The 20,239-nt window shown below is 38.5% G+C and overlaps 1 protein-coding gene across 1 annotated transcript in view; it reads left to right on the top strand.

Moving 5' to 3' along the window:
• MAP7D2 (MAP7 domain containing 2) overlaps positions 1–18,990 on the top strand; it is a 55,894-nt gene extending 36,904 nt beyond the window's left edge. The window contains exons 7-16 of the mRNA XM_010010204.1: positions 2,910–3,034; positions 4,105–4,232; positions 11,880–12,112; positions 12,486–12,612; positions 13,755–13,959; positions 14,108–14,212; positions 15,477–15,530; positions 16,175–16,253; positions 16,931–17,117; positions 18,741–18,990. Coding sequence (XP_010008506.1) covers positions 2,910–3,034; positions 4,105–4,232; positions 11,880–12,112; positions 12,486–12,612; positions 13,755–13,959; positions 14,108–14,212; positions 15,477–15,530; positions 16,175–16,253; positions 16,931–17,117; positions 18,741–18,990 — 1,493 coding nt within the window. The remainder of the gene's footprint in view (positions 1–2,909; positions 3,035–4,104; positions 4,233–11,879; positions 12,113–12,485; positions 12,613–13,754; positions 13,960–14,107; positions 14,213–15,476; positions 15,531–16,174; positions 16,254–16,930; positions 17,118–18,740) is intronic.
• The last annotated feature ends 1,249 nt before the right edge of the window (positions 18,991–20,239 follow it).

Below are 20,239 nucleotides of genomic sequence, written 5' to 3'. Positions count from 1 at the left end.
CCATGAAGGTATGGTTCTGGTTGCATTTGACTAGTTGCTGAAAGAAATGGAGTACTGTGAACCAAATGACAATTTACATGATAGTACAGCACTTACAATGAACTAGGTTGTTCTTGATAGCACTGCACATCATCTTATCTGTCTTGTTTGGGATGTCTTTTTTTTAAAACTATGTTCTTTTTAAAAACAGACAAAAAATTTAATCAACAAAATCACTAAAGCCTACGTGAGTGGAAAATTGAATATATTCATTTAAGAAACAGGTTTTTAAATGAGCATGTGACACCTCTCAGAGGCTTTATCTGATATATTAATGTTATCCCCTTTCATACCCAGACAGTATGTAGAACGAAAGTCCCAGTGCACCATTTAAGCCTTAATTATTTTTACCAGGGTTCTAATTCTTTGCTGTTAAATTACTTCTTGCCTTTAACTGTGTGGCTGTGTGTGTATTTTTACATATATATCTCTATATATATCTCTCTCTCTGTATATGTGTATATGCGCATACAAAATGATATTTCCTTAGAGGAAAAAACAGATACTGATATGAAGGTGTCAGGTGCAGAAGTTATTGTTCTTTTTAAGGGGTGATAGTTACTGTTCCAATCTTTAAATGACAGTCTTAATAAACCCCTTATTTTGCAAATATCTACAAAACTAGTGTTTCTAGTCAAGCTAATACTTAGTTAGGTTAGTGCCTGAGTTCCAGAGTATGACCAGGTATAGCTTTATAAGTAGACACTAATGTTTGCTGAAACAAGGACAAAAGTTTAACAGCTGGTTTTACTTTTATCAAAAACAACAAAAAAAAACCCCAAAAAACCTCCCAAATAAATACCCCAAACCCCACACCCACCTGCCTGTCTGTAAAAGGAAACACTATTTCAGAATAAAACTAGTTAGACAGTAAAAGACTGGTCATCTTTATGGTAAGTATTTTCGTAGACCATGACTGAAATAGGCTCAGGTTCTACATCTGTGCTTTTAATACAAAGCTATTTGAAAATCAATTGCAAAGCAAGCCTACTTCCCTTTGTGCATTACTTCTTTGTTGCAGTGCAAAGGGACATTGATATTGGGTGGTTCTAAAATTATTTCTCTTTTACATTATAAGCAGTATCTGTTGGGAGCAGAAATACTGTCATATAGTCTTGGCCCATGAAAAAATTCCTAGTTTACTTACTGCTCAGGGATCAGCTACTGCTAAGACTGAACAAAAGCCAACCCAGAATTAGATCAGTATATTCTGATAAAAAATACGAGGTGAATTGCTGGGGCATAGATGTTGGTTTCCATGTTGTATTTGAAATCAATAGGACTCTCCCTGTCCTTCCCCACTGGTTTTGTTTGCAAACTCCCAGCAGGATCTATAAGTAGCACACCAGCATGGCTGACACAGATACAGTTTGGCCTGCAGACTGCTTTTTGCTTGAGCTGAAAACAGGAGCACTGATTCTGGGAATAGCCCTCTGAACTAGCATCCTCTTGTCATTTCCTCCCAGGGCAATCAGGGTGTAGCACAGGTTGCAAACAGCATCAGTACTCAGAGTGGCAATGGACAGTTTTGTCAGTAGTTGCCAGCAGAAGGGTCAAGGGAGAGGTTTCCCGTTTGTTGTGTTCTTCTCTCCATTGAAGTAGCTTCCTGAAGAGGGAAGAGGGCTTTACCTTTTAAAGAGCTCATACTGTGCCTTATCACATTGTTTTGGTCAAAATTGCTCCGCTCCTGCATATAAGGACCCTTAATTTAAGACTCCTTCTCTAGGGCAATGCATTATTAATGTCACTCTCAGTTGAGATACTCGGGGAAACAGTTGTTATTGGACACATAGAATTAAATTTTTTTTACGCTTGAAGTAAAAATACTAATCTTGAGGAACATTCACGTTTCAGAACAATTTTCTTAATAGTCAGTGAACTTTCACCAACTTGCTGGAAAGTCAGTCAAAGAATACACGGGTCTAGATAAACTTAAAATATCTCACGAAAAAGGCTGCCCCCAATAAAAAAAAATAAAAAATATTGGAAATATGAATTGGAATATGAAGAGGAATATTGGAATACTCATTTATATTTGAACAAAATTACTGCTTTTCCAAAGTCATTATCCTTCTTGACCTCAGTTGAATAAGATTTGAAATGCACTGTCACATGATTACAATTAGTGTCTGTCTTATTAAAAAAGCATATATTCTGTTGATTCTGTATGTTCTATATGTATGTGAAAGTTTCATCTTAGAAGGCAATATGAACAAAAATGGAGGTAAAATGTTCCAGTTTTAAAAAATCCTGTTCATATTGCAAATAAAGAGAAAATACCCAGAAAGAGTTGCCCTGCAAGCTGTAACGCATGTGTCACACTCAAACTGATGTCTTACCATAAATGATAATAACTGAAATACCTACAGCAGCATTTAGTTTAGGTTTGGGGCTGATTGTTTTTGTAGGGTTTGTTTAAGTATTATTTTGACAAGAAATTAAGGTATTTGCCATGTTTAGGCTCTTAAAAATCCCTACACTTCTGTCACCCTTTCTGTTCTGCAGTATTTGTTATAAAGTCTCTCAGCTAGAATTGTTTGATTACTCTGTCATATGCAAAGGAAGCTGGACTTCACAGTCAGGTTGTTCAAAATTTATAGAAGAGAATGATATTTTAGAGGTAACTTAAAAAAAATACAAAAATCCTATACAATGTTCTTTGAGTCGGGGCATTTTTAGTAGACGTGGGACCATGCTGAATAATGCAGTCTTTTGAAACACTTTTTGGAAAACTTTGAAAACTACCTTTGACCATTATAAAGATAACAGTATGCTGTTTTCTCGTCTCCTTTACTTCCTCTGTCTATGCTCCCTTTTGCTCTTGCTATTGTACTATAACTCTTTAGTATTCCATATCTGTCCTCGTGTAGCACCAGCTAGTCCTCTTAAATCTCCCTACAAGCCTTCCCCCACCCGAAGCACCGAGAGAAAGAAGGCAACTTCACCCTCCACTTCCAATGCCATGAAAGGGGCGGCTGCAGCTGAAGTTACTCAGGTGGGTTTGCAGTGGTTTTGGTTTCACTTCAGGGTAAACTGGTGTGGTTTCTGGTTGTTATCTTTCCCTTTACATTCATAAAAATAAAGTGCTAACCCTGTTCTAAGAAACAGTGGTAAGAAAGTAAGCCTTGTTTTTGTGCTCCTGTTTAGCAGCATTTTAATATCTTCCTCCTCCTGGAAATCAGTGCTGAGTGCTGGTAATTGGAACAGCAACACCTTTATTTTCAGGGAACTGAGATTGCTGGCACTGAACTGCATTTCTGGACTTGCCTGTAACTTCTGGGAACAGGGATGACAAATAGGATCTCTACTGAGTATGACCAGTCTTGCTGGTTAATTAGCAAGCTTCACATATTTCAGAAACTTGCCAAGTGGCAATGCCTCGGTTTTATACCAATTGCTTAACTCTTTCTGTGGACATTTTTAATGCCATTTGCTTAAAGATTCGTTATTGACCCACTGTAGCTTCCAGAAAAGCAAAAGGCACATCATTCACCCTCACTGAGACTACACAATATAAGGCATGTTTTAAAAAAAATCTATGCTAGGGCTGTAAAATTCACATAAGGTTCTGTGTCTTGTAATAGTTAATAGTAGGGGGATTCATGCCATGTAAATTAGATGCAAGTGAGAGGACCAAAGCTGGGAGCTAAAGATTTGTGTAGTGTCTCTGTTAGGTGTGATTCACAGTGTCACACCTAGCAGCATTTCTGCAAGATGCCTGGGTGCACGACTCATCAGGTCCAAGATGTGTTGCAGGAGCACATAGACGATTTAGAAAACTCCACCCAGTGCTGCCACCCTTCCCAAGAACTCTTGGAGAGGCTCTGATGTGGTGTTACGTACCTGCAACTTGTATACAGTGTCCATGCAAAACACTGGAGGAGGTTATGTCTATATAAAATAAAAGACTATTGCAGCTCAGCTGTGAGCTGGTGTTTAAAAAACTTTTACCTTAAATGTATGTTATGCAAATCTGTTTATGTGCCATCTTGTTAATAACATGATTAAATATATTTTTCATGTGTTGGTCCAAATTATGGAAACTAAAATGGACTGTGCTTCTAGACTGAGAAGATAAAGAAAGAGAAGCGACCTGCAACACCTGGTTCATCATCTGGCATGGGATCTCCTCTAAGAAGGTCCGATTCTCCTGCTGCCATGTCCAGAAGATCTGCATCACCTGCGACACCTAAGTATGCCTTTCTTATTAGCAGTGTAATATGCTGTGAGCATTTTAGGAACAGACATAGATTCTTGAGGAACTTCCCTTGAAGTGTTGTACAAAATCTGGTTAATTTTAGTTGTACACGCACACATATACAGATGGAGAGAGAGGGAGAGAGATATGTAGATGAACAGATATATATAAGATTGTGTTAGTGCTCACTAGTGACACTTCTCTGCCTTTTCTCAGTCTTTTGAAATTATTGTGGTGCATTTTGGAATTCATGTGAGATTTTATTTAACATTTAAACATGCTTTTGTTTTATTTGGTTTTGCAGAAACTCTGCCTAATGTGCAGAAATGCACAGAACATGGATACTACCTAGAAACTCCAGCATTTAATATATGCATTTCCTATTGCTGGCATGACCATCTGGTTCCATAAATGTACTTAACTGTGCGTCATCTAAACCATCGGTTTTAATCTTTGCTTATTTGCAGACCTGTCTGGGTTTGTTGCTTCTTGTGCTTTTTTTTTGTGGGGGGATTTTTTTTTTTGTGTTTCACTGTTTGTGGGTATTTTGGTTTTAGGTTTTTTTGTTTTAATGCAGAGTTTGTGGACCTATAGCATATCTGGGCTTACTAGCAATTGAGTGGCTTTTTTTAGTTTTCTTTTGCAGACACCCAAAACTGTAGTCCGTGTACCACAGCTTGCAAGTCACAAGTCTAAGCAAATGTGTCTTCAGCTTTCTTAGAGCAGGATATTAAGCCTGGCTCAAATGCAGAAGTATACTAAAGTAGTCATGGTATATAGTAGTTGTCTGATTTTTTTTGTTTGGGTTTGTTTTTTCTGCCCCCCAAAACCCTGTTCACGGGTCCCACTTCTGTCTTGAAAATTATCTCCGTCTGATTTCTGAACCTGGCCATGTTCCGCACCAGTCTTTGATGAGCACCTTTCTCACACATTTCTTTTGCTTCAGAATCTAGCTGGTGTTCCTTTTCTGTTTCAGCTCCGAGCGCATAGCCTTTAACAGAGGATGATATTGTGTGCGAATCTAGTGCCAGGCAAAATAAAGGAAACCCTGTGACTCTGGGTGTTCTTTCTGTTTTAGACAAGCCCTTGCATGCAACTGGGAAATTGCAATTCTTGGGTCATAATATAGGGCTAAAAGTTCTCAAATATACATCAATAATGTCATCAGGTTATGAATTACATAAATTCAGTAAAAAATAGAATTATACGATATGTTAATGGCGGTCAGCTTTTTTTCCATTACAGTTTTCAGTGGGATAATCCAAATTGTGTAGAGAAAAGTTGGAGCTATAAAAATGTGTATTATTCTGTAAGTACTGATATTCCCCATTCAGAATGCATCTTTCGGTTCACTCAGCCAGTATAAAAGACATACCAAAAGAGATTTAGTTGAGTAAAATGATTGGTGGGAAATGGATTTCTGAGAGCAAAGTGGTTTGTGATAGCAGATACTGGAAAAGTTGGTATAGCTCATCATAGAGACATCTGGGGGCTAAAAAGGAAAAGCTTCTGTGAAACAAACAGGTGTTTAGTGATTCATGAAAAAAGTATGCCCCGTCTTAATTTGTAGCACTAATTTCCATAAAAGGTGAGGCAAAGGTGGAGACTCTTTTTCCAAGGTGCAAATTATGAGAAGCTTTTTACAGTACAGTATTTTCATGCCTATAAGGAATATAAACTACTGTTTTTAGAGGAAGAAGCAGATGTTGCATGGAGGAATTAAAAAGCCTACTTGTGGGTTTCTCTGTGATTGTGAACCACATTAGTTATCGTTTTTTTTCTTCTTCCCTCCTTCTCTTCCTCAAGAGAGTCTGATTCTGACCACTGCTGGAAATGTATTACTGAGTATTTAATCTTAGCGTGGCCCAATTAGAACACCCTCCTTGACCTTACGAGAGATACAGTGAATAGAGTTTAAATCCGTGTTTATTACTGATTGCAGAAAGACTGTTCTGCTTCAGCACTCTCAAAAATTCCCCTCAGAAATTTAAAATAAAATTAAAAAAGACATTCTGATAACCATGTTATATTATTATATAAAAGAGACACATTTCTTCATACAACTCAAATGCCAGCTGATGATCTGACTGGTCAGTGGATTTAGATATAGGCAGTGAGGCTTTTGGAACCTTCCTTTAGATTGTTATAATCTTACTTTTAAATTTAAAATTAACTGTGGAACTTACAGTTTTTAATGTGACTGAATATGTAGGCAAATGCTCGTTCTCCCTGCAGACTTGACAGTCTTTTACAAGTTTAATCTTTCTCCTTCCAGCACACCATATGGCCAAAAAAATACCCTGGAAGAAATAAGAACACATATTGTATGGCAGTAGTAGTTAGTGATCCTGCATAGCACCTTAACTTCAAAAGCTGTTGAGGAAAGAATCAAGTATGGCCAGTGCTTTAAGTTATAATTAGCTGTATGACTTCTTCTTCTTAAAAATGTGGCTTGACATTTTTTGGCATTGTTCTAGTTACTAGTTCTTCGTAGTTGTCATCTTGTTTTGTGCAGTAGTTGCCTGTCTTCTTTATGTATTATTTCATTAATTATTAATTTAAAAGCTCTTTTTATCGTGGTAAGGTAACTGAAACAGGCTCAAACAAGACAATAAAACTTCAACCTAAAGAGAGACAGTGGTTGATGTCAGAATAGATTTTCAGTAATACATCAATAAAATATAAGTGTTTGAAGGTACAAATTTTACTGAGAAATAAAAAAGATCAGCCCAAAAACATAATATCCAAGAAAAAATGAGTGAACAAATATGGACCTACAAAGGAGAAAAGGGTAGAAAAGCAGAAATATGATGAGCTATAATTAAAAGCAAGGAAAGAATTCAAAGCTTGGAGATACTTGAAAAGGTGAATATATCAAGAAATGTCACACAGGAAAGAAACGAAAAATTTTTGCTTTGAATCCAGCATGGATCAGCTGACAAAGATGAAAGTTAATGGATTAGAGAGCTGGGATAATTGAGAAATTATCTTTTAGTTTTACAATTGCTATTGGATACTGATTGTATAAAGTGCTCCTGTTCTTCAGATCTTTCACAAGATCAATAATACCATTTTTTGGTAACTTTTTTCTGATGCTCCCTCTTCAAAGATCTGTACATTAATCAGATTATTCTTGCAGTATCCCTCAGAGAATAGGCAAGTGTCCTATCTTATAGATCGTGAAAGCAATAAAGCCTGTGTCCTTCACAGGTCTTTGGGTAAATAGTCCCTTTGAAATCAATGGGACATGACTGAATCAAGGAAGTAGGATTTAGTCTTAAGTGTCTTCAGATAAGCTATAGTATAAGCCACTGAATAAAAATGGAATGCTCAGTGTTACATTATTTTGCCAAAGCATTACCTCACATGAGAAGGAGAAAGGGGCAAAAAATTATTTATTAGAAAGGTGTCTACATGTGGTGAATTCCTCCCAGAAGTAGCTGCTATGTTCTGCAGTGACCAAGTTTTAGATTTTATTTAGATTATTATTTGATACATGCTGCATTTACTACTCTTGAACTTTATTTTGCCCTGGAGAGATAAAAACAATGGGGACAATATTGGATCAAGATTATTTTGATTTTTCTTTTTTTCAGCAGGTAGCCAAAGAATGGGCCAATTGGAGATTTTGAAAACATCTGTAATAATGCAGCTATCAAAATAACCATCCTGTAGACCTGTGAGAAACAAGCTCACTTCATCAATTTTAGCCAGGGACAAAGTCTGTTGAGCAAAGAATATTTTATTTACAGCACTGGGAGCTTCACAGGGGATTCCTCCTCTGTGGCTCACTCTAGCTTTCCAAAAGGCTCGTTTTTATCTCTCATATTGTTACATGTGCTTAGTTTGTGCTGTTAGGAAGTGTGAAGAAGAAAATTAATCTGTTCCTGGCTAGAAAAGATCAAAACTAAAAGTGAAAGAAAACTGCTTTTGAGAAAATACTACAGGTAGTAGAGCAAAAATGTCAGAACCCAGGAACAGCTTTCACTCAGAGCAATCTCGGAAAGCAGCATTGAGAACATGCTAGTGCTCAGTGTGGTTTTAGAAAAACTTTTCTTGAATTAAGAAAGATAGGGTAAAAAAACGCAGCTGTGGCATTGCTGCAGATTTCTGATTTACAGTCAGCCTTTGGAACTGCTGTAACCAGTGGCCTGTCACGTACCTGGCTTTTCAAGAAAGCATGCTGTTCTCTCCCATGCTGTTTGTGGACAAAATTGGATGTGACCTCTGATTCATGTACTACATGTACTTTATTTTCTCTGCTCAGTAAAAGGAAGTTCAAACCCCCTCTTGTGCTCTTCCTGAGACATTCTTTTGCATCCTTCTTTTAGTTGAATAAGAACCATTGTGATTTAAGGACAAGTGGGTCCTCAGACCTGATAGGGGTTCTTTGAAATGCATATAGAGGTCATAATGAGCATGGCTTCTTACAAGCTGCTGCCCCCATGTCAACACAGGGTGCTTAGGTGAGAAAACTAAGACCTCCTGGAGGGAGGAAGATGTTTCCTGTATTTCTGTGTTCTCCTATAAAACCCAGCGACTGAGATGAGTGAACTTTCAGGCAACAAACATGCTGCCACTTCTTGGACTTCGGCAATTTGTCATCTTAATTCTTTGTTCCTCATCAGCACGCTTCTGTGTTCCCACATTCTTACAAAGGTTTCATAACATCCCTTTCCTTTTCTCCCAAGGCAAAAATTAAACAATTTTTAAACCTAAGCAGACTCCTACACAAGTGTGTATACATTTTCCCTTAATAATCCTGGTTTTCTGTCTTCACAATTAAGTTTGGCCCTTTTTGGTGAAGAGTAGCATCATTTAAATACTACCAGGAGGAGTGTTCTTTCTAGTAACAATTCCACCTCTGTTAAAGGTGCTGTGTTGGCAATATGTTTTAAATACAAAAGGGAAAAACAGTGTTCATTTAATTTCTAGTCTAACAGGTAAGTTGTACAGCCAGTCTGTTCTAATTCCTATGCAGTGCAAGATACATAACTCTTATGACTAGACTTCTTCCTACCCACCTCTTTAATGTGATTGTCATGTCTTTATTAGAGAACAATTACTTCTGTGCTAATACTGAAAATGACTCAGCCTTAGTTATTAGTCTGTTTTGCTTCTCTTGTCACAGCAAGTTAAATAAAAAGCATTGCAAAGGGATGTGTGGTAAAGTTGGAAATATAAACCAGAGACAGCAAGAAAGGGACTACGTTTTGAAGAAATGTCAGATTAATAAGAAAAAAGTTAATTGCTTTTTATTTACACATTATATTTTTATGAAATGCAGTTGGAAATTAATGGTGAAGCGCATACAAGACCTTTGTAGGTGGGGCCTTGAAATCTTTGCCTTCGTTTTTTGGAGGGCCTGGGAATCCAACTATATTCTAAAGAGAAAACTAACGACAGTGCTAAAACCAGGTTTGTTCAACACCAACCAATCTCACTGGCTTCTCCCATTGCTGTTTTCTACAAGACCTGGGAACAAACTTGCCTGTTCATATCTTCCAAGGCCTGTGTCTGTCAGGGAGCAGCAGGCTGCCCTGAAGGTAGAGCGAGCCAGAAGCCAAGGGTGACAGCAGGGCAGACAAGGACAGGAACCTCACCCAGAGGACCCCATCCCACAGCAGACAATAGAAGTGACCAGGGCAGGTCTGGCAATGGCAAGAGTCCAGTGATAGTCAGCAAAGCCCTTACTGAGGCAGGTCCAAGGACAAGCCAGGACATCAGGTCAGGATGAGCAGGTTAAGAGGCCAGGAACAGGCTTACCTATGGTTTAGCTCAGGCAAGGACCAAGGGCGAAGACCTGAGCTGACAGGGAGCTCCTAGGCCTGCAGGCAGAGGGTACCTGAGCTGAACTTTAAATTTACTTGGGTGCTACTATTCCACCAGCCCAAGGGCTTTTGGAGTCTGATGGCTCTTCAGTGGGAGTAAGAAAGTACGGGTGGTGCAATACTCTGCAGTCTTCCTGCCCACAAACCAGGCAGCTCTGAATGAGCTTTCTATATTCTGGTATCTCAGCCTCTTTCAAACGCAGCATAATATGGTGGCAAATAACCCTTTCTTCTCCTGAATTCATGAATTTGTGCAGAGTTGAAAGACACTTCGATTTTATTGTCTACTCTGTAATGCAAATGTTGTTCAAGTTATAATAGTCTCTGGCCATACAATACTATAGTTAGAGCTATACAAAATTTGCCACTCCAGTCTATTAATTTTTAGCCATTGTACGTGTTTTTCATGCCTGTGGTCTGCCAGAATGAGCATGCAGTCCAGAAAGCATGTCATAGTATATGAAACCCCATATTGTGTAGATGAAATAGGAAACAGCCTTAAGCTGCACAAGGGGAGATTTAGATTGGATATTAGGAAATATTTCTTTAACGGAAGGGTAAGCAGGCATTGGAACAGGCTGCCCAGGGAAGTGGTGGAATCACATCCCTGAAGGTGTTCAGAAACCATGTAGATGAGGCCCTCGGTGGCATGGTTTAGTGGTGGACTTGGCAGTCCTGGGGTAACGGTTGGACTTGATGATTGATCGTAAAGGTCTTTTCCAACCTAGTCAATTACATAATTCTATTTAAAAAGTGATAAGGGGTAATACATTTGTATCATAATTGCATATCCATCAGGAAAGTTAAAACTACATGTGTAATGTTCACTTTAGTGTAGAATTATTTATTCTAATGGGACTCACGTAAGTCATTATTGTAAGATTGTAATCTCTTTCATTCCATACTACTTAGTTGCACAGCCCGGCCTTTCTTAATGTTACAAGTATTTAGTGCTCGTTACTGGTGTTAAATAATAACAAATGGTGTTTGTGTGTAGTTTTATGTTTCCTGGTAATCTGTTCTCTTTAATGTGCACCTATTTTCAGTGAATATCAACTGTCTTTGTCCTTCTGCTGTCCCAGGACTGAATTCAAAGTTGTTATTTCACTTGTGGTGTGCAACAGCCAAACGAGCAATTGGCTGCATTGCTGCTGTGCGTTGCCATCACCACAAGTGCAGCCCTGTAGAATGTTGCAGGGGCTGAGTTTTGAGCATTGAGCCTGTGGTGTTGGTGCTGATAAAAGCACTAACTGAAACAGCAGTGCTGACTGTACAATGGTTTGGTCAGTTCTGTCTCTTGTGGTACCCGGCTTTACCTTTGTATGCAATAGTATTTGGCGCCGTTTTGGAAAATCAGATGCTATTAGAAAAAGACTGTGCTTGACAAGACGGTATTCAGATAAAAGCAGCACATTGCAACTCATTGTAATTTCTGCAGACAGCAGCCATAGCTTTGCTTTAAATGTTGACAAGGGCTGTTGAATACAATAATATTGACAAAATTGTTATGAAATGTCTGTTGCTAAAATAACTGGTCTAAGTAGTTTATGATTTCGTATCTCTTGCCTACAACTTGGACAGTAGCACTGGGCTTTAAAAATGAGAATTCTCTGTAATCATTTGCACTTGCTTATCAGTTCCCTCCATTTCAGGTTTTGATTGCTTGCATCCAGATGGTTTCTATGCACTATTGTGCAAAACAGCTGATACTCCTATGTAGACAAGAGAGAGGAATGATACATGTAAAGATGGAGTCTGGTTCCTAGCTGTGTAACATATGGCCTGCTTTGATTTTTGTTTTCCCTCATCAGGACAGTTGCAAAGACTTATCCTCAGTCTCCTAAAAACGCCAAACAATATCCAGCTTCTCCTGTGAAGCATCGTGCCACTTCTAATCTCAACCAGGAAACTCCTAAAAAGAAAGCAGACAAGGAGAAGGAAAATGTCAGTCATCCAAAATCTCCAGGAGCACACACTGATGAGGCAGGCCAGGTGGCTTCAGAGAAACACATGCCTTCTGCAGGAAAGACTGAAAATGTTGAAGGTGAGTCTTACTGCAAGAATATATTGCAAGATACCATGGGTCCCTGAGGCTTTTAAGTAGTGATGACATGTTCCTTTCATGAAGCTGCTCAGTTGTAGGCTTACAAGAATGTGTAAAAGTAGATAGTGGAACCAGTAAATGTATAGTTTTCACCAGGGTTACCCATGCATGAAACCCCCTTGTTAATGAGGATGTGAAAATGCTGAAATCCAGGGATGCCCTTACCTATCCCATATTTGCTGAGGTGTGCTTTGGAATGCAAAGGTGTCATACCAGCATGAACCATGGCCATTTCAGCATCTGTGTGAATGTGGAAGTTCTGGGCACTCTTTGTTCCCTGCCTAACTTTTCACCCTTGGTTGTCGTATCTTAGGGAAGATCACGGCAGGAACAACTGATGCAGAAGAAGCAGCAAAAATTCTAGCTGAAAAAAGGCGACAGGCGCGCCTGCAAAAGGAACAAGAAGAAAGAGAGAGACAGGAGAGAGAAGAACGGGAGAGGTATCTCTATTGATTTGTGAAAAATATTATCTAGTAACTAAACCTGTATCACTGAAGATGCTTAAAACTGTGGGAGTTTTAGAATCAAGGTGGGAGTTTGCACGTAAGTGTTAATTTCTTTCAACTCAGACTCATAATTCATTAGTGTCTTTTGCAGTCTTTATGACTAGTGAAGTTAGAAAATAATAATTTGGCCTCTTTAAGAAGCCTGAATAAACTATTACTCATCCAGATACTTCACCTGTGTCTACACTGCAGTGTGGACATTGTATCATTCAGCAAATCAACCTGCTCAACTCTGTTGTAGGCAGTTGAGGGCTTTTAGTGTGGGCATAAGGAAGGTTGCCGTATCTAAGTAGTGAAATTCTGTCTCTGTTCTGGGAGCAAGCTTTTAAGTTTTTTTTCCACATGGGATACTGGTTGCAAGTGTCAACAGATCATGCCCTTCCTTCAAGCCCCTAATGTAAATCACTTACTCTGCATGTCTAAATTCAACTTTGTCTGTTGTTATTGAAAACATGGGGGTGGGGGTTCTCCAGTGCTTGCCAGTTTGGCCCTGAATCCCTGATATGAAAGGAGAAGAACAATCGCTTGTTAAAGAAGCTCTTGCATGTGGTGACAAATGAGCGTGATGTCCCCCAGTGGGCCAGGGAACAATACAGATGGAATTTAGACCCACTCTTTCTAGTGTACCACTGTGTTTTGTGGACTTTGTTTTCTGCTACTCATCCAATCTGTTTATCTTCAGCTGAAACAAAGGAAAAAAGTACTTGCTTATCTATAGATACCTGCATTCTGGGTGTGAAGCACAGTGAAAGAGGGATGTTTTTATTATTGAACCTTACTTTTACTCTCCAAGCTCTGATTCAAACTAGAATGGAAATGTTTTCTTCTTCTTTGATCACACCTGTTTTTTCAAGGGAAACTATACTTTTCATGAAATATTTTAGGCAGTGAAAATAAGATTGGAATAAAAGCTTGACAGCAGCCTGAATTCTGAGTATATGCTCAACTTCTTTGCTGTATCTTGACATTTTTCATGAAAATGTGTGCTGATGCATGTATTGTCTGATTGTGTGCCGTGCATACAAGAGAATGCACGCTGAACATGCCTTTTAAACATGCTGTTACATTTTTTGCAGGCTTGAAAGAGAAGAACAGAAAAGAAAGGCAGAAGAAGAAAGACTTCGTCTAGAGGAAGAAGCTCGTAAGAAGGAAGAAGAAAGAAAACGTGAGGAAGAAGCAGCTAGGAAAAAGGCAGAAGAGGAAGCCAGGAGAAGAGCTGAGGAAGAACAAATGCTAAAGGAAAGGAAAGAAAAAGAGCTCCAGGCCAAATATGAGAAACAGGTACCATCTCAAACACAAATGTGAAACTTTATATACCTATATATGCATGCATACATACATTTATACATATATACATAAATACTTACAGCATCTGGTAATATACCTGAAATAAATAATGGCCGTATCATATTTTGTACATTTTGATTAGAAGGAAGAAGCAGAAAACAAAGCCCGTGAGGCAGCTGAGCAGCTTCGTCTTGAAAGGGAGCAAATCATGCAGCAAATTGAGCAAGAAAGACTGGAGCGGAAGAAGGTAGATACTTGCTTCTCAAGATGATTATTTCATTTCTTGTTTAAATACATAACCCAGAAAGTACCAAATAGTTTCTAGAAATAATAATCTGAATGGATATTTATGCCTAACTTAGTATTTGCTACTTGCATGTTAGGGGAACATGGACGTCAAAATTTGTTACAAAGTGGAATTGCCTAAGGCCAATGGTTTTCTACTAGGCACTGAACAAACACAGAATTAGCCTCTACCCACAAAGTTAAATGCCTGAGACAAACAGGGAATGGCTTGCCAAGGCAAACCTGGATTGCCGCCCAACCCAGAACATCACAGGCTATTGAGGAACATAACTTTGTTTTAAAACTTACTCAACAAAAGCTCCCTGTCGTTAATGGAGAAAGTTAATGTGATTAACAAACAGGTTTTCTCCCACCTGGCTTGTCTCTGGTTGCATTATGCAGAGGCAGCAGGGCAGTCTGGCCACCACCTCACAGGGAAATGGCTGGAGCCGCATAAATTAGCTTTATCTACAGCTCTGTGGCAGAAAAGAGAGAACAGCTGCAGAACCTCTGTCTGGTTATAAGAAGGTAGTCTTTCCATATGTGTTATGACACTATGTTATTTCATATTCCAGTTGTTTACTGCTGCTGAAGGCATGTTGCAGTTCCAGATTAGAATACCAAACCAAAATGTCTTTAAATCTGAAATAGTTCCCTTTCACAGTAGTGCAAAGAGACAAGGTTTGTTGGGAAGGTTTTTCATTTTTTGAATGAACAGAGAAATAAAAAGAAGGTATTTTAGGGTAATGCCTTACACATTTCTAACAAGAATAATGTCAGATATTTCATTTTACTCTTCCATTCCAAGACACCTAACTAATTTTTAAAGGAGCTATTTGGAAATAGTTGGAAAAGCACCTAGATGAAAATAATAGCTGTTGGTTTTAAATAAATGTCTTGTTCCAGAGCTGAGCACAACTTGTAACTGCAAGCACCTGGTATTAAAATGTTTGTCTCTAAATTGCATCTACTGAGAAGTCATGTTCTGTGAGCTGTGATATATGAAAGCCAGCTCCCAGGTGTTTTCTGCCTTTTGTTTTCTGTTTTTTCTTGTTTATTCTCACTTTTCCAAGACAGGCAGGGAAGAGGTCATGGCAGGAGAGAAAAGGTTTTCTTTTTTTTTTTTTTTTTTTTTTTTTTTTTTTTTGTTTCCCTTCTCCATTGTCAGTCTCTGGTAGTAAATATTCCATCTGCCTTCTCATTCTCCAATTTATTCTGATTTCTAGAGAATAGATGAAATAATGAAGAGAACAAGGAGGAGTGAAACACCAGAAATAAAGGTATGAAACAGTGTATGTTTGTGGGTTTCTTTTGGTTTATTACCCATATGTGGAAATTAAACACTAGAGTATTGCTGCATTACTAGGTATACTTAGGTACACTCTACACCCAAATTTTAGTTGCATTTCGAACAGAATGACAGTGTCTCAGTACCTGTGTCACAGTTATTTTGGGCTGCTGCTACAGAAACAGCTTTATGCAACTGTTGCAGACTTACCTTCCTCACTGTCTAGAAAGGTGGGAAGAGCTCATTCCTGGATGTTGGAGCTGTAATGTTTGCTGCTGTGATGCATATTCTCCTTCTTTGTACAGGCCAATGAATTAGTTACTGAGCTATCATGTTAAGCCTGCCAGGAATGTAGGATTGAGAATGAGGCAATTGTGTCCAGCTAGAAAGTGGTGATCAGGTTTTCAACTAAGGAAACTGTTTCTTTGGTTACTTTCGGGGACTGTTTCTTTTTAATGTTAAACAATTAAATAAATTCCTATGCCTAATTAGAAAGGAAAAAGAAAATCCTCTCTTGCTGTCAGTGACATTTAACCACCCCATGGCCTTCAGCAGTCTCACAAGTTTTGGATCCAGTCAGTTCTATGAAGGTTAGTCCTTCATCCTTCATACAGTTGACTTGTTATTTGATTACAGAAGGAAGAGCCAAAACTGGAAGTACCATCAACTTTGAACGTGGAAAGGCAACCAAAGGCCCTTGTCCTCAACCAGCCAGGTAAAAAATGCCATTTTTTTTTAACCTATTTTCACAGTTAGTTGTCTTCAGAGTTTTGCAATCTCGGGCAGAGCGCTGTGTCTTATTGCAGATTCTTTGCTTTCATCTCAAAAAGAACAACTACTTTTGCATCAGTGGCATATATTAGAAAATGAAGACTGCTTTGTTTTGCCACTTAAGCAAAAGGAAGTTTCTTCTCCATTTCGGTACCTGATGTAGCATTTCTGTAAATGAGAAGTTCCAATCTGCCAGTAGGTTTGGTTGCTGCAATCTACCTTCACGTTTTGTAGGTAGAAAATACTTGCACACAACCGAGCTTGAAAGCTTTTTGTAGCATCGCTGAAAATCATACATGTAATTGACTTTACAAAAATAGCATATGTATTCAAAGAATTGTTAAACAAAATACACATATCTGGCATTTATCTGTATTTTGTTACCTTCCCCAGACTAAGTATTTAGTGTATGACATAAAAGATAAAACATTCTCTCTCCCGTTTACTCAAATTTAAAAGAGTGGAAGAGAGGATTGACAGTATCATGTAAGTCATAGATGAATCCTACTGCATTGTCAATCTTCCTTTCTACTTGATCTATAACTTAAAAGCATTTGTGGTTTGTTTTTTAACTATTTAAATAAAGAAGTTGCTCCTGTCACAATTTCTATCCTTTTATAGAGATCAATGGATTGGCAACCTGCCTGAAAAACAAAAGTTTAGAAAATGCTGCTCCTGTAATCCCTTCCCAAGATGTAGTTGCTAATGGACTGAAGTCAGCCCCAGGACTTATTCAGCTGGAAGCTGTTGTTGGAAAGTCTAACAGCATGGAAGATTCGATGGATGAGGTTCAGTCCATGGATGTGAGGTACAGACCATGTCTACCAATACAAATCATGGAATTCATTTTAGACCCACACAAAGTTTTGTTTCATTTGTTCATACTTCAGTGCTTTACTTCTCACCTGCCCCACGGTGTGGCAGTCAGGTGTCCACTGCGGTGTACTCCACTCCTGTCAGGATGCAAATGAGTCAACGGAACCCCATTTCACTCACGTATTTGGTGCAGGGTGGGAGGATCTGAAGTCCTTCTGTAGACCTTGCTTAAGATTCCATACATGTTTGCCCAAACCTCTCAGATTTTTCTGTGAAAGTAGCTACTGTAGATACTGTTCTGATGTCACCATTTTTTTACTTGTCTCAAGACTGTATAGCTGGGATGCATGAAATTTTCTCCCTCCATACAAATAGAATAATGACAAAATGAATTTAAAATTTTAAGTACTTAACTGGAACAAATGTATGGAAATCAGTAAATAACTTTGTGTGTATTAAATACTGTTGGATTTTAATGGAAGAACTTGCAGAAAAGAATGAAGTTGCTAATTTAAGGCTGCAACAAGAAAGCTAGCTCTGAATTTTAGATATTTATGTTTTTTTCTTAATCAGTAAGCCAACTGAACCTCTCGTAGTGTTTCAGTATTTCCAGTAAATATGCATAAATACATAAGAAATGCCCTACTGGAACACTCCATAAGTCCATATAGTCCATTATTAGGTCTCAGAGAGTATCAGTAAGAAAAAAACTAGTTAGGGAGACTACCTGAGCCCACCGCTTTCTGCAATCCAAGACCACACAGAAGTATTACAATTAGGGATGTTAGAGGGTACAACTCTGACTTGGCCACTGATGGATGTGTTGCCCATTAGTTTATCCAACTCTTTTTTTCAACCTGTTGGTGATGTTTGCATCCAGGACCTCATCTGGCAGAAAGTTCCACAGTACAGTGTCACTAAGTAAATTATTTTCTTTGGTCTCTGTTAAGCCCAGTTTCTTAATGGCATTGGGCAGCTCCTGGGTTTTGTGTTGCAGGATGTCATGCTCAGTGGTTTTGCCCTCAACTTATCCACCTGCCCTTCATGTTTTAGTAATCCTTGTGAAATCCTTTGTCTGCCTTCTCTTCCCCAAACTAAAGTGCACTAGCCTTACAAATCTCAGCAAAGCATCAGCTGGTAGCTGTGCTTAATTAAATTTTGGGGTTTCTATGTCTGAATCATAAGGTCTTAAGAAATAACATTGTTATTTTGAAGTGTGAGCACTTTAAGTAAATGTTTGCAGCATCAGGACAATCATTTGCAAGATGCAATAAACACTGAGGTAAGAGAATGGTGCAGGGACTGAAATAATGAGTGATCAGTAAACGCTGTTCAGTGAACTACCAGAAATTTGTTCTCAGGAGATAAGTGTTCACATCCCACAGCTACCACAAACCTTAATCTTTAAGGAATATAGATTAAGAATGGCCTTCCGTCCTGAACAGGGCAACCTCTTTTTGTTTGGACAGGGATGTATTCTAGGTAAAGGCTTGTTGCAGTTGGCCTTAGGGTAAGTGGTAGTTTTTGAACAGTCAGAAGATCAATTTGATTGTTGCTCAGTGAAAACTTACACACCTCTTATTCTGCATCTTCCTTTCATTTATCTTCTGTACAGCCCAGTTTCAAAAGAAGAACTAATCTCTATCCCTGAATATTCACCCATGAATGAACTCATGCCTGGTGTTTCTTTGGATGAGAATGGGACAAGTAATGCCAAGGCTCTTGAAGATCTCTTGGATTTCACAGGCCAAGCTACATACTCCAAGATGTCCAGTGATACCATTAGCCTAGATGACTGTAACAAAAACTTGATTGAGGGATTTAACAGTCCAGGACAGGAAAATACACTTAATTCTATCTGTTGACAACCTCACTTTTCAGCAGAACAGATAAAGGTACAGTATTGTGATAAACATCTTAGATGTGGTAAATTGCTGTGATTACTTACTAGCCTCCCAGAAAAACAGAGCAGTTGTAAACAGCATATGTGGAGAGAGGAAGAAAGCTGGTCTCCTAGATATTTAAATTCAGTAGGATCTTTCATATTTGCAGCTCTCTGTAAACTGGCATCATATGCAAACTGAGCGTATCATAGCAACCAAAAGCATCTGGTAAATGGAAACATTTCCTTTACACATTCAGAATATAGTGAGAAGAGTTGGGGTTTTTTCTTTATTAATACACCACCTTTCCTGTAAGTCTCTGGAGCCTTTTTGCATGATGAAAACAGTTAAACAGTTAACAGTTCTGGGGCCAGCCTAGAAAATGGTAGCTACTGTTGCTGCTTACTCTTTTCTGCTCCCATAAATAGTTGCTGCATGGTGTAGAATCACTTCTCCTGGAAAGACTGCATAGTAAAAAAGCATAGTAGGCTTCAGTGACAGCTTACTATCTTTATTTTTTGAAAGAGCATATTCTAAATAACAAAACCGAGGTCATCTGACTTGCACAGCTGACTTGATACTCTTCTCTTTTTTTTTTAATTGACACAGGTAGCCATTTGTGGAGGAGCTATATCCCAGTGATGCTACTGGCAGTAAAATATAAGCTTGTCACTTGAAAGAGCTTCTGCAGTCCTTGAACACTGGATTTCAAATAATCAGAGCTGGCTACAACTGTGTCTTCCCAGGGAATATGTTGAGTAACTGGCTGCTTTTGGTAGAAACCAATGATCTAGAGGTGTGACGGTTTCAGTGAAGACTTGAGTGTGCATTAGAATTTGAGCTTTAGCTGCTAATAAAGCACTTACTACTACTTTTAATTTAAAACTCATCTCAACACCTCACTGTGACACTTACCTGTGCATTTTATTTTTGAGACTGTTTTTCCTACAGCTTTATCATTCATCCATTTAGATGTCTTTTTCTTGTAAATAATGATGAGGTTTACCCACAGTGCATTGAAATGAAATGATACACTGGACTTTAGTTTTGTGCCTATCTTTTTTTGTCTTTAATAAGGAGTTATTGGCAACTCTTATGCAGGTGTATAATTCAAAACTATACCTGAAGAGGCTTAAGATATACAACTTCTGGAATCAGAAGGGCATTCTCACTGACTGTGGGGTGCGGGAGCTATCCTGTTATGATTATGTTGACGCTTCTAGTCACGAGT

The sequence above is a fragment of the Nestor notabilis genome, unplaced genomic scaffold (genome assembly GCF_000696875.1).
Source record: "Nestor notabilis isolate BGI_N333 unplaced genomic scaffold, ASM69687v1 scaffold26682, whole genome shotgun sequence".
NCBI lineage: Eukaryota > Metazoa > Chordata > Aves > Psittaciformes > Psittacidae > Nestor > Nestor notabilis.
This window is presented reverse-complemented; position numbering and strand designations above follow the sequence as displayed.